General features: G+C 46.7%; 1 protein-coding gene across 1 annotated transcript; it reads left to right on the top strand.

The window, feature by feature from the left end:
• The first annotated feature begins 1,152 nt into the window (after window positions 1–1,152).
• Window positions 1,153–7,614, top strand: LOC146760628 (uncharacterized). The gene is made up of 7 exons (XM_085547893.1): window positions 1,153–1,318; window positions 1,885–2,307; window positions 2,688–2,735; window positions 2,843–3,063; window positions 3,201–3,544; window positions 3,623–3,752; window positions 7,150–7,614. The coding sequence occupies exons 1-7, from the start codon at window positions 1,153–1,155 to the stop codon at window positions 7,321–7,323; spliced, it is 1,506 nt and encodes a 501-aa protein (XP_085404019.1). The 3' UTR covers window positions 7,324–7,614.
• The last annotated feature ends 5,541 nt before the right edge of the window (window positions 7,615–13,155 follow it).

Raw genomic sequence — 13,155 nt, 5'->3', positions numbered from 1 at the left:
GTACTGACAACTTCAGCTCTACTGAGGTGTAACAAGCGTGATGCCTCGTCAACATTACCCCATCTCACCTTCCTTGCAATTGGATCCTTTACACTGAATTCTTATTCTTTTTCTGTTTTATTGTTGTTTTGGTTGTTTTTTTGGTTTTTTTTTTTTTTTGGTTGGTTTGTCGTGATTCTGTTCTTTTTTTAATGTAGTTTTGTTTTGTGTGTGTGTGTAAATTTTATATATACTGAAGTTAAGGTTGTTTTTGTATAAACATTTAAACTTTAAGAAGGAATAAAAGAAAAGCTAATTTTGTTTCTCAAACTCTCTCTTCTAAAACATGCTGTAGAAAGAAATTTGTGTTAAATAAAACAGTTAGCTGTTAAATGCAAACGCGTGTCTGTTTTCATGGGGAGGGGAGAAAGCCCTGCTGAAAACGTATCTGAAATCCCACTCGCTGAGAGCATCCGGCGTTTGCAATCGGTTTCCCGTTTTCCTGTGTCGGGTTGAAGTTTGGGCACTACCGAATCAGCACGAGTCCCGTTTTATTGACATTTTCAGTTTCTGGAGGGAAATACACGCACGCCCTGCGTGGCGGCTGTGGAACAAAGATGCTGTCTCCGTACCGCTGGGATATTCACTTGTTACGCACGAGCAGCATCGTCCATCACACTCACTTCAGGCTGTAGCTTTTTTCCTGCTTAATTGTTGCATAAGTACAGATCTAGAGAACTCAAAACGTTACGGTCTTGCTTAAGCTTCATGCAGATGTAAGTGATATTTTACTATAATATGCCCCAAATTGTCTTTCCTGAGCTCCGAGTAAGAAATAAATTACACAGCAGCTCTGGAAGACCACTCTATCAGCACATCTGTGACGTGAGGGAGCAGTCATCTCAGTATTTCACGTGCCTCACCATAGCGTTCTTTTGGCTACCGCATAACACTTGATCCAAGCATTCCTAAAGTAGTGGGCGGAAACAAATTAAAAAGACGAGGTAGTGAGAGAGAAACTTTGACGGAGCGAGAGTGCGCGGACCCGGCCAGGGAGGTTGTGGATGCCCCGTCCTTGGAGGTGTTCAAGACCAGGTTGGACGGGGCCCTGGGCAACCTGATCTAGTAAAGGTGTATGTTTGGTGGCCCTGCCAGGCAGGGGGTTGGAACTACATGATCCTTCTCAGCCGAGTTCACAAAGCGCGGATCGCTCAAGCCGGGCGGGGCGCGGAAGCCGTACGCCTGCTCCCACTTCGTCCACCTCCGCCGAGCACCCCCGTTCGCTCAGGCCGTTCGTTTAGAGCTGTGACAGAGCGCTCTGACGGCACTGCTTTATACAGTATATTAACTCACAAGTCCCACCCTGAAACGTAGCCGAGCAGACGGCCGGTTTGATCTAAGTAACAGGTAGTTCGGCAGTAGCTTTGCAACGTATGGCGCGCCCTCAGCGGGATCCGACGTAAAATATACGTGTGTCAGCGTGCAATAAAAACATTCACAGTTCTACCGTCGTAAGAACTGAAAATGAGCGGAGTCCAACTTTCAGGAGTTTAAATTAAGAACGAAATGTCACGAAAAGTGAATTTGATGACAGAAGTGTGTACAGAGTCCATGTGTCTTTAACTGGAGGTAACTGACATGTCACCACAAGCATTGCAGTTGTTGTTTGTGACACACGAGCGTAATCCCAAGCGACACCGTACGGAACAGCTGGCAAAGCTGCGCTTCAGATTGTACCTGACAGGAATTTTCTCCGGCACATCACCGACCCACCGGGGAATCCGTCACATCCCCGCTCCCATGTTTCCACTGCTGCCTTCAGCCACATCTTCTGTGTCAGATACCAAGTATTTACTGTTTCAACAAATCTTTGTTTATTTTCTTTTTTCTTTTTTCTTTTTCAAGTGCAATTCGGATCCTTAGATCAGATCTGCAGTCCGCGTGTCGAGCTGTCAATTCCCCCGGCCGGCGCTAACGAGGGAACTACCGCCAGGTGCCGCGGGGCCGCGGCCGCCCGGGCTCAGCTGCGCCTCGTTGGCGGCCGGGGGCGGGTTCCGGCCCGAACGCCTCTTAAGCTCCTCCCGAGGCCGCAGGGAGCCATCAGACGGCTCCGGGATCTCATAGAGTGCGGACGTCGGCGTGGGCTCCGCTCCTTCGTCAGGTTTGGGCTCTGCTGGGGCTGCGGAGCACCGCGATGGGCTGCTTTTGAAACGGGTCCTTGGGTTTGGGATTTGTCTTGTAACGTTCTCTTTGTGTTGTGCCGTTTTGTTTCAGGTTGCGGTGGGACGTTTCCCGGTGAAGATGAGCCCGATCCGGTGAGCCGTTCAGGTAGGAACGGGACCGCGGACGCGGCGAGCTCCGGGAAGCCGTTCGGGGCCGTCCGCCCGCAGCGGGAGCCCGCCGGGCTCTCGCCGCGCTCCGTCCGGGGTCGGCGCGGAGCTCCCCCGGCTTCTCGGAGCCGGGTTAACGTTGTCGCCCGGCTGCCGTCCCGTTTTCGGAGCGGGCCGCCGCTCCGTTCTCCGAGTCGTAGCGGGGTCCCGGGGCGCTTTCAGCCCCCTCCGGGCTTTTTATCGAGGGCTTCGGGTTCTCTCGATGTCATCGGTAGGAGCGAGCGGGACGGGGCCGTATTGTTCCAGCCTCGGGGCGGCTGGGAAGGCGAGGGTGCAGCAACGCAAAGCGCTGCTGAAACAAGTTTTCTTCTCTTTCAGGCCTAGCTTCTCGTCAGCCCGAAGCGGCGAGCGTTCAGAAGCCGCTAGGTAAGCTCTTTGTTGTGGAGTCCCTTGTCAGGCCGCCTTTCGGCCTTTTTAGTTTCACCCCCTGCCCTTTATTTGTAACTTGAGGAGCGCGATCTCTTTCCCATCAGGGAGACGCGGCGGCACGGCTCGCACGACCGGACCGCCGTTGAGGATCACCGTGTTCTTTTCCGGAACTCCTTGGGCTCTGCCTGAGGATGAAGGAAGAAGCAGGGGAGCCCCGGGGCGCCTCACCCCAGTCGAGGCGCTGCCGGAGCTCGTATTCCCGGTCTGGGAAGGGCTCGCGGGCGATACGGTGAAGTTCGGGATTAGACCGGGAAGACGCAAGGCAGTAAGTATCTTCTATTGGAGCACCACATCCAAAGGGCTTCCGAACAGATCCCAGGGCGTGGAGTCAACCACCTCCCTTGGGAGCCTATTCCAGCGTTGAACTGTCCTTTGCGTAAAGCAGCGTTTTTTGTCTTCCAGCCTAAAGGTACCTCGTGGCAAGCGGAGGTCTTTTTTTGGGACGGTTTTTTCTGTCATCTCGTCACCAGTGAGAAGAGACTAGTCAGTAGCCCTGCCCTCACGGTAAGCACCTCAGAGATAGCAGAAGAGAGCAATAAGGGTAACCCCTTAGCGTCTTTCTCCCTGGATCGTAATGAGCTAAGCCCAGGCGTGCCGAGGAAGCCGGCAGAAGCGAGCATGGAAGAGCTTGGCGTCCCGTCGTTTTCTGTCTTTGTTCCAGGCCAGGCGGGCGAGGACGGAAGGACAGCGCGAGTGAGAGCAGCCTTGAGGGAGGGCGAGAAGGACAGGCGGCGTGACAGCGGCCGGTAGGCGTCCCCTTCCTTTGGCGGCACGGTGTCGGGACAGCACGTTCCGGATGTCACGTTTTGCTGCTTTTATTCCAGGTTGAGCGCTGCAGCGGAGCATTCGGCAGCGAGGACGAGCGAGCCCCGCGGCCCGGCTGTGGCAGCATCCCCTCAGCAGCAGTTTGAGGAGCAGAGTCGGCACGGTCTGGATGCGTCTGCGTGGAGTCAGGTGGGTGTCTTTGAGTCGTTCGGGGTGTGTTGCCTTTGGCTGTCAGGGGATGATGTGGTTTGTTGGTTTTTTGTTTTTGTTTTTTTTGGAGCGTGATGGTTTGGCTTTAAGTTGGTTTTATTTTAAGTTAGTGTAGTTGGTTTCTGTAGTTGGTTTTTTAGTAATGTGTTGGTTTTTCGTAGTTGGTTTCTTAAAGCTCTTTTTTGTGGTTTTTCTTAGTTTTTTAGTAAGTTGTTGGTTTTTGTGGTTTTTTAGTAGTTGGTTTTTTAATTTGTTGGTTTTTGTTAGCAATTGGTTTTCTGTAGTAGGTTTTTTTTAGTAAGTTTGTTTTGTAGTTTTGGTTTTTTAAATTAAGTTCTTGGTGGTTTTTGTAGTTGGTTTTTGGTTCTTGGTGGTTTTGTAGTTGGTTTTTGGTTCTTGGTGGTTTTGTAGTTGGTTTTTGGTTCTTGGTGGTTTTGTAGTTGGTTTTTGGTTCTTGGTGGTTTTCTAGTTGGTTTTTGGTTCTTGGTTTTTCTTGTTTTAGGTTTTTTTTTGTGGTTTTTCTTAGTTGTTTTAGGTTTTTTTTTGTGGTTTTTCTTAGTTGTTTTAGGTTTTTTTTTGTGGTTTTTCTTAGTTGTTTTAGGTTTTTTTTGTGGTTTTTCTTAGTTGTTTTAGGTTTTTCTTGTTTTTTTTTGTGACTTTTTATAGTTTGTTTTTTATAAAGTTTAAGTTTTTTGAAATTTATTTTTATTTTCTAAGTTTTTCTTGTTTTTTTTCTGGGGGAGAACACAACTCAGGCTGAGTCTAGACTCAGCCTGAGTTGTGTTCTCCCCCTTGTAATGGTGCTGGAGGCCGGGTTTTGCACTATCTCTAAAGAGATATATTTTTTTTTTTGGCGGGAGGGTGGGCATGTCAGTGGCATTTTTTTGGGGGCCCCGCTTGGGGGCCCCTCCCCTTGCCCCCTTGGGGCCCCTCCCTCCACCCTCCCCTGCCCCCTTGGGGCCCCTCCCTCCACCCTCCCCTGCCCCCTTGGGGCCCCTCCCTCCACCCTCCCCTGCCCCCTTGGGGCCCCTCCCTCCACCCTCCCCTGCCCCCTTGGGGCCCCTCCCTCCACCCTCCCCTGCCCCCTTGGGGCCCCTCCCTCCACCCTCCCCTGCCCCCTTGGGGCCCCTCCCTCCACCCTCCCCTGCCCCCTTGGGGCCCCTCCCTCCACCCTCCCCTGCCCCCTTGGGGCCCCTCCCTCCACCCTCCCCTGCCCCCTTGGGGCCCCTCCCTCCACCCTCCCCTGCCCCCTTGGGGCCCCTCCCTCCACCCTCCCCTGCCCCCTTGGGGCCCCTCCCTCCACCCTCCCCTGCCCCCTTGGGGCCCCTCCCTCCACCCTCCCCTGCCCCCTCTGGGACTCCCTCCGCCCCCCTGAGTGTGGTGGGAGGCTAAGTCCCCCTGTTCCCCTTGGGGCTCCCCCTGAGTGGGGCTGTGATGGGGTAGCCCCTCCATGGTAAAGGGGTCTTCTGTGGGACTTGGAGTGGCTCCTGGATGGTGATGACTCCTTGGTGGTGGTGGTCTTGGTCCTGCAGGAATGAGCTGGAGAGAGGAGAAGCTGGGTTCTGTATCCTGCTGAAGAAGATGACTTTATTACAAGCATCAGGTAAGATCTCTTTGGAATGGCTCTGGACTTATACCTTATGGGGTACAGGAAATTTCCTGGTTACTAAGGTTTGGGAAGTGGCTGGAGGTGAGCTAGACTGAGCTGCTTGCCACATATGTTGGTCCTGTGTGTGCTATGGGTGGTTTTCACTATCAACACTCTAAGTAGGCTGAGTGATTATGAAGGAGGGAAGCTGCTATTATGTTCTCTAGGGCTTTATTGTCATTTCCTCTTAGCAAGAAAAAGTATAACCACATGGGGAAATAAATGGAAATGCTGGTGAAAGCTGTTCTGAGAGCTCTCTGAGGACAACTGATTTATATATATAAAAAAAATTAAGCTATCTCTTTGGGCAGATACAGTACACTCTACTTGGTATGTAAGAGTGTGCCCCCTGTACAATGTGCCCAATTGCTAGATGGGGGACTTAAAAAGATCTGGATTTAAATAGTGAAAAGCTAGCTCTCCCTCAATTGCTTGTCTCCTGCTTCATCTTCTCACTAGAGCAAAACTGTGAAGGATGCCTTCAGGATAAAATTCTATTATTATTTCAATGCCTACCTCTAAAATACTGGTAACTAAGTGAGTGATAATTCCTTTTTGCAGAATTATTGGCTCCTGAAGGCTCTTTGGGATTATTTCTGATGGGAGCGCTACTGTTCTGCGTTGCCTGTGGGATCTGAGATGCCTGAGACTATCTGCCCTGTAGGGGAAGGACTAGGCTTAGCTCACTTGAGGGTTTGTGGTGGAGTGGATACCTGTCTGTCTCTAACTTAAAACAGTAATTCCTTACATACCTCACAAAGATGTGGGTGTGCGGTCTCTTTCTGTGCGTGGGCCTCGCTTGTTTGCTGCTGAAGGTTTTCATCTTGAGGAATGTGAAGAGGAAGAGGGATGATCCCTGAAGTGATTGGCTCTTTGGCACTGCATGCTCTGTAAAAGACAAAGTGAGACTTCAATCAATAACAAATATTTTTACAAGTTACCTATGGCATAGGTACTGTGCAGCAGACTTGCTTTGTGCAGTGTCATGGCTGACTGTGTTGCCAGTGTTTGTGTTGTTGTAGCTGTATTTCCAGATAGAATTGTTTCTTGAGCTCAGTATGGCTCAGTGACTGCCTTGTTTTACAATAAATAAAGAAAAAAAAAACCAAACTTGTTTTATTTTTTTGTTTTAAAAAAGAGCTCACTGAGAACAATCTCTGCTTTCTCACTAGGTAAACTGAGCTAGTGCTTCAACGTGTGACCCTTTAAGTCCAACATTGAAGTTAGTGCCTGTGAACCTTTGTCACATGCTGAGAGTTAACTTTAACTATACAAACTTAACTATAGAAATGCATCATGCTCTGCATTGTGTGCTTTAACAAAACTAAGAGAACTGCACTGTGGTTCTGCCATACATGAATATACTACACACAAGCATTTCTATCTCTATGCGAGTATACAATTATTAATTGGTTTCACTTCCAATTAGTTAAGGATCTATTGGTGCTGCCACTAAAGTGAAACTTGTGGGTAATTCAAGGGAGAAATTTAATGAAGCAGCATCATATGTAACTGAAACACTAGTGACTAAACTGCAGCACAGTTTTGATGAGTTACAGGGTAATTTTACTCACTAATTCCTTATTATGGTGGTAGGCAATTGTGGTGTTGCTCTCTGATATAAACAGAATGGGGTGCTATTTTAAATAGGGATGTCTAAAATGTATATTACTGAGAGAAACTTTATGGATAAGCAAATCCACTAATTAAATGTCTTTTTGTTTATAGAAAGCCAACCTGGTTGAAATGGACATGCGACTCCTACATCTACGTGAGATTGCCCTGACTTCAACTGTTCAAGGTGAGAGCTGCATCCAAGCACTTTGTGAAGTGGGTCAGCCCTGGGCTGTGACTGCTGCCTCAAGGAAGCCTGTTCTGATATCTCAGCCTTCCTTAGAGTGAGCTTTTACTTCATCTCCAGCCTGTGCTTCTTCTGACCTAACAAACAGAAAAGCTGCCTGGGAAAAGAAGCTGAGCCCACCTTGCAAGTGCTCCCTTTCAGCTAAGTTGAATGGAAGGAGTTTGAGCCCTTCTTTGGATGCTGCCTGAGAGCATTATTGTTGTCTTTAAATTATGTTCTGTTAATATAACAGCCATTTATTGACTTAATGTATTAGACAGCTGAGGTTAATGGATGTACTGTTGTATTGTTCTAATAGTGGAATGGAATAAAACCTGTTGAATTACCCTGAACTTGAACAGTTTTACAATCTGTATCATTTCACTGATCACATTTTCTACATACTAATAATATTATTATGCATAATGGCTGAACAACAACTTTGTGTTGCAGCTATACAAGCCAAAAACTGCCAAAAAAAAAAACACCCAAAACAAACACACACACACAAAAAAAAACCAAAACACTGAAACACCACCTTTCACACTCCTCTGGGGGGTCATAATATATTTCCTGAGTGCCTGCATTCATAGAAACCGGTCCTTGCACTGTCTTCCCTTCCAAACAGAGCTACCTGCTCTCCCTACCCAGTCACTTTGACTAGAGGGCCAGACTGTACAATTGTATCCCTCAGCCAGCAAAGACAAAAAGGGACTTCCTTTCTCTTTTTTAATTTTATGATAAATCAGAAACAAAAGCCCTCATCCCTTAGTGTGTGGGAGCTAAGCAAGAACAAATGGCATTAGACAGTGAGCAGCTTTAAAAATCTAACCTAACTTTTGTCCTATAATTGTGTATGTGGAGTAATAAACCTTCACCAGACAGCTAGAAAAAAAACCTTTTCCACTATTTATTCTCACCTGTGGTAATTACATCCACACTAATCTCCCTTCCACACCAATCTAGGTTACTGAGCAGAGAAGTAAAGCCTTTACCCCCATACCTATGCAATTAATGTCAAACTAAGGGGATTTTTTTTCTTTAAAAATAGAAGGGAAAAAAAAACAAAACAAAACAAACAGAAAAAAAAACCACATTACAAGGACAATAGGAGGTCTTAAACTACTTTACCTGCATTAGGCTTCCTCTGCACTTTGTAGGTTCTTAAGGACTCAATGCACAAAAAAAAAAAAAAAAAAAAAAAAGCCAGCAGAAGAAGGAGAAAAAAAGTAAGGGAGCAGCAATGCTTTAGAATTCATCTTTGTAACTGCACCGGTCTGCTGCAGAGAACATGACCCTAGAAGAAGAATGCTCATCTGTCTCCAAAGATTATATAGGCACACACAGTAACTCTGCAGAGGAGGAATCTCCCAAAAGAGATCCTTCCTCGGTGGGGGTCAGCCTTTCAATGAGGCTTAAGAGAGGCAGAGCTGAATCCAGCTGAATTCAGCTTGGCTGAATCCTCTTCACCTGCGCCCCCGAGCCTGACCCGATTTCTTCTTCCAGGTGCTCTCTGGCTGGTTGGGGCCCTGACTCAGCAGTTCCCTTACAGTCATGCAAATGTTACTGCTTACAGTATAAGCTATTTAGACTGAGACACACTGTCCTTTTTAATTTTATTAGATGTGCCCCAGACTTTCCAGGTCACCAGTCTCAAGACTTCTCAAAATAGCACCATCAGTCACAGAATGTTGTTTTATGTTTAGTCACACTAAAGCAATATGTTAACCTCTGTCAAGTCATTTTGAAGGTGTATGTAATTTATTTTGTTCCTAGCTGAGGCATTAAAATAAAACCTCTTCACTAATCTTCATTCAACAAGTCTTACTTTGGTTTTCCTGTCTTTTTTCTTTTTCTTTTTATTTTTTTTTGGCTTATTTTGTATGTGTGTGTGTTTTGTTCTGGCTCTTTCCCACCCCCCACCCCTTTTTTTATTTTTTATTTTTATTTTTTTTTAATAATAAACTTTTATGGTTTTTATAAGATGTTGAAATTGTCTTGTTTACAGACATCAGACAGAACTGCTTCCCTGAGGGAAGATAAATTGCTCATCCTTCTCGAACAATACAATAATGCAACAATAGTAATGTACAGCTGGAAATAGTACAAGAATGGTGGAAAAAAGGTAGCCAGAGATTATAGAAAAAAACTCACCAAGTCAGAGGCCTTCGGTCTAGATGGAAAATGTTGAAGCTCGTCACACAAACACCACGAAGGAGCCATCTCCAAAAGAGATGCTGCCTTAGTGGTGGTCAGCCCTTAAATGAAATCTAGGACAGGTGGAGTCGAGCTGAATTGCCTCCACCCACGTTCCCACAGCTGACCCGACAATTGCCTCGGGTGCTTAATCACAGGTTCGGTCTGTGATTACCAGTTTTCTATGCACTTCTCAATAAGTTTCCCCAGACATGAAATCCCATAAACTCGCCTAGCTTTGCAAAAACACACAAGAATGGGTCGAACAAATTCTTAGATAGAAAACCTATTTCACCAGTTGGTACTGCCTCTCCTAACAAAAAAAGTTGAGGGAACCGGGTTAATTTATTTCAGAGGAAAAAAGGCCTCATTGCAGGCTTCTAGCACTTGCGAGGAGATTATAAACATGAGAGGGACTTGCCTTTTATGTGGTCTGTGTGTGTAATGCTACGTGATACAAAGCACAGCAGTAAGAGCGGCACAACAAAGTCCTGGGCTGCAACAAACGACAGCGAGCCCAAACGCGGGAGCTGCTACAGCTGCTGATGCAAAGAAAAAAAGCCGCTTACCTTCAGAAAACCTCTACTGGGCCACGATCACAAATAAGATGCTCTCACCTCCACCGCCGACCCTAAAATGAGATCTGCGAGGCGGTGGATCCTGGCTCCACCCCTTCCCGTCACTAATGTGTATTGCGTACACCTGAGCTGCCCTGGGTTGGCCCTGCCTTCCCACCAGGTGTTCAATCACGGCTTCCAGCTGAGCCTTTCTTTTTTTTAATTTTTTTTTTTTTTTTTTTTTTAAACAAACACAGTGTATAATGGCACACACACTGTAAGCCGTTCCTAAGTGAAGAGCGAAGCACTGATGTGGTGTCACGGAGTTCTCTCAACAGCTCGCTCCGTGACAGCGGGAACAAACGCAGGGAGACAAGGAACAAAGGCACCTCCCTTCTCGAACTGCGCGGTGCGGCGCGGCCCGGACACGCGCGCTCCGGGAGAGGGGAAGGGAATGATCTGAGAACGAACGGCAGTTCAATAAACCCAATATCACTAAACAATAACGAGAGAGTTTCAACAAGGACACAACCGAGTCCCAGTCTCACCGGCGGGATGTCGGAGAAGGAAAGTTCCGACCGCGCCGTCTCCTCGTGGGGAACTGGGCGAATAAAAAACCCCGTCCCCGTCCCGACCTCCCCTCCGGTGCAGCCCCACCCCCCGTGCCCAATGAAGGCGGTCAGCAGAAAAGAGAAAAAAATACGTGTCCCCTTAACTCCCGTTATCCCACACGGTGCTCTGATGTGGAATAGCAACATCAACCAAATTACAAAACCGTAACGTGTAGTTTTTGATCTGGAGCGCCCTTGAAAACACTTCTCTTTCAGCTTAGGAAAACTATCCATTGTACAAGTGATGTGTCGTTACCTCTGATGATCACGTCGCTGCATTCACGTACTGTTTAATACTCTTCTTGTCACTAATGCTCTCACAAACAAGTAATAAAATACAGAGCGCTTACTTGCCTTGAAGTTAAACACCGCAAATGCTAGGATATACCTACACGAGGGATTTAATATCGCATAGGTCACGTTACTGATGCGCAGCAGAAAGTAATCAGTTACTGTGGAAGTCATATTCTCTGGCTTCGTTGTGAAACGGGTTCCAGGTTACATGGAAGTATATAAGTGTACACGGCTGCTGAACACTCACCTTCTTCTTGATGTATTCTCTTATAAAAATTGATTCTCTCGGCAATGGCTAATAATTCTTATTTCCAGGCTGTCATTTTTGTACCACTTCAGTCAAACTCAAAATATTATTGTAAACGAAGTTAGAAGAATTAAAACCTGTGTCTTTAACTGCTACCTATTACTTACTCTAACAGAGACAGATGACAAGAAGCGTGAATCTGTTCAATCTGGCAGTACTTAAAAGTGAACTAGCTTCCATCACGACTAGAACAAGTCTTAAAGCAACGTTTGATCGCTCCGTTTCTTTCCAAAGAAGTGGCTGAGTGTCTGTGAATGGTTTCTGATGCTGCGGTGAGTTGGCCGCGGATACAGGACGCGCTCCCGTCTGGCCGTTCTCTCGGTGCCTCTCTTCATCGCGAACTAAAAGTAAAAAGCACTGATACCAAAAGAACGGGGAGACAGATCGCTTACTGATTCTGTCCTGAGAAAACCAGGCTCGGCTAGGGAACATTACTTTGCTGTCAATTAAAAGAAACAAATACTGATTTGAGTAGTGGGAAATAAGAATGGAAAAATATATATATATATTCTTTGGGAAAACGCTTTTGTTCTCCCTGATTCCTGGGCTGCAGTTCTCACGAAGGACCTCCTTATTATCTTAAGTTATGGGGCGTGTGTTGTGCTCATACTGACAGATTATGTCGTGTTTTCTCCCCACCGTTCCTTCCCTCTCCCTCCTTTTTCCCCGTCCCTTTGGGGAGTACCCGATTCGGCGGACGCTCGTCGGTGGGCGGCGGTCCCTTTGGTGAAGTGACTCCTCTCGGGTGAATTGTCTGTGTCCGTCTCCGACCTGCACGATCCCCCCGCTCCTTTTCACTCGCGTCGTATCCCCGTCCGGTTCTGCCGGAGGAGAAACGCCGCCAAACTAAGCGCGGGGAAGCGGGTAGCCGACTCGGCATGAGTGATAAACAACCTTCCGATTTATTGCTCAAAAAGACACACTTTGAAAGCAGACGGACGAGGGTGATTGAAAATCACACACGCTAATTGGAGGAAAGCTACCGCAATAACAATCCTAAAACCCCTCGTCAAAGATGCGAGCCGTTCATTCTTTTCCTAGAGGTGTCCTCGGTTCTCACGCTGTTTATCCCGCTCCGCGGTCGCTGCTCTGAGAAATCCTTCTCTCGATCCGTAGCTGCTGTTCTGTAAAATCCTGCTTGAACCGCAACGCGGTTCTTTCAGAACTTTCTTACATTCCTTTTCACCGGCAGCTCCGCTAACAAAATAATCTAGGTCCTGGGTCACAGACTGTTAATCGGTGCTATTCCTAATTCGTGAATGAAGACACGGTTTGATATTTTCCTGGTCGGAATCCATGCGCGAAAATCATACTCTCAGTGTAGTCAGAGTCTACAGGTAACTGGAAGAAATCGTGATATTAAGATACAATGCTAATTCCGGTTAACTTATTCCGTTAACTTATTATGTTTCCAGATGTCAAGTCACAACCTTTACTCCAGACAGAATTCAGCTGCAGACCCTAAGAGCCGTGAACAAATTGCTTCCTCGGTGATTCAGTTCAATCTTCAGTAGATAACGCTGTCCAGATTCATGTTCTATATGTACGGACTTCAACCGAATGACTCTTTTGGCTACATCGCAGCATGTATCCCAAGATCTCCGGGTTACTCAAAACAAATTATGTTTATTTATTTTCTCCGTTATTACATCAAAGTCAAAAGTTCATACTTTCAACTCATCGAAGGTACGCTGAGAACATTTGACTAAAAATGTCAATAAAACCACTTTTGAAATAAAATATAAATCTGGATATACTAAAATAACAGCGCTCATGCCTTGAAAGGAAAATCATTAGGTTGCCTGATGAAAAGTCAAACGCTTCTCACGAGAGCAACCGACATTCTGACCGTAGCCCAGAACATACCAGGTTTTCTCATCGCCGTAACTGGCACCTGAAATTCCTTCTGTCACATTTGTTCACGTTAAC

This window comes from Coturnix japonica, chromosome 5 (genome assembly GCF_054131305.1).
Source record: "Coturnix japonica strain WE chromosome 5, WE-NBRP24, whole genome shotgun sequence".
NCBI classification, from domain to species: Eukaryota; Metazoa; Chordata; class Aves; order Galliformes; family Phasianidae; genus Coturnix; species Coturnix japonica.
The sequence above is the reverse complement of the archived record's forward strand: the minus strand, read 5'-3'. Positions and strand labels throughout refer to the sequence as shown.

Coding starts and splice junctions, on each gene's coding strand:
- LOC146760628 (XM_085547893.1), top strand. CDS start 1,153: ATGATCCTTCTCAGCCGAGTTCACAAAGCGCGGATCGCTCAAGCCGGG. Junction 3,064..3,200: donor GACCGGGAAGACGCAAGGCA/GTAAGTATCTTC, acceptor TTTGTCTTCCAG/CCTAAAGGTACCTCGTGGCA. Junction 3,753..7,149: donor ATGCGTCTGCGTGGAGTCAG/GTGGGTGTCTTT, acceptor TTTTGTTTATAG/AAAGCCAACCTGGTTGAAAT.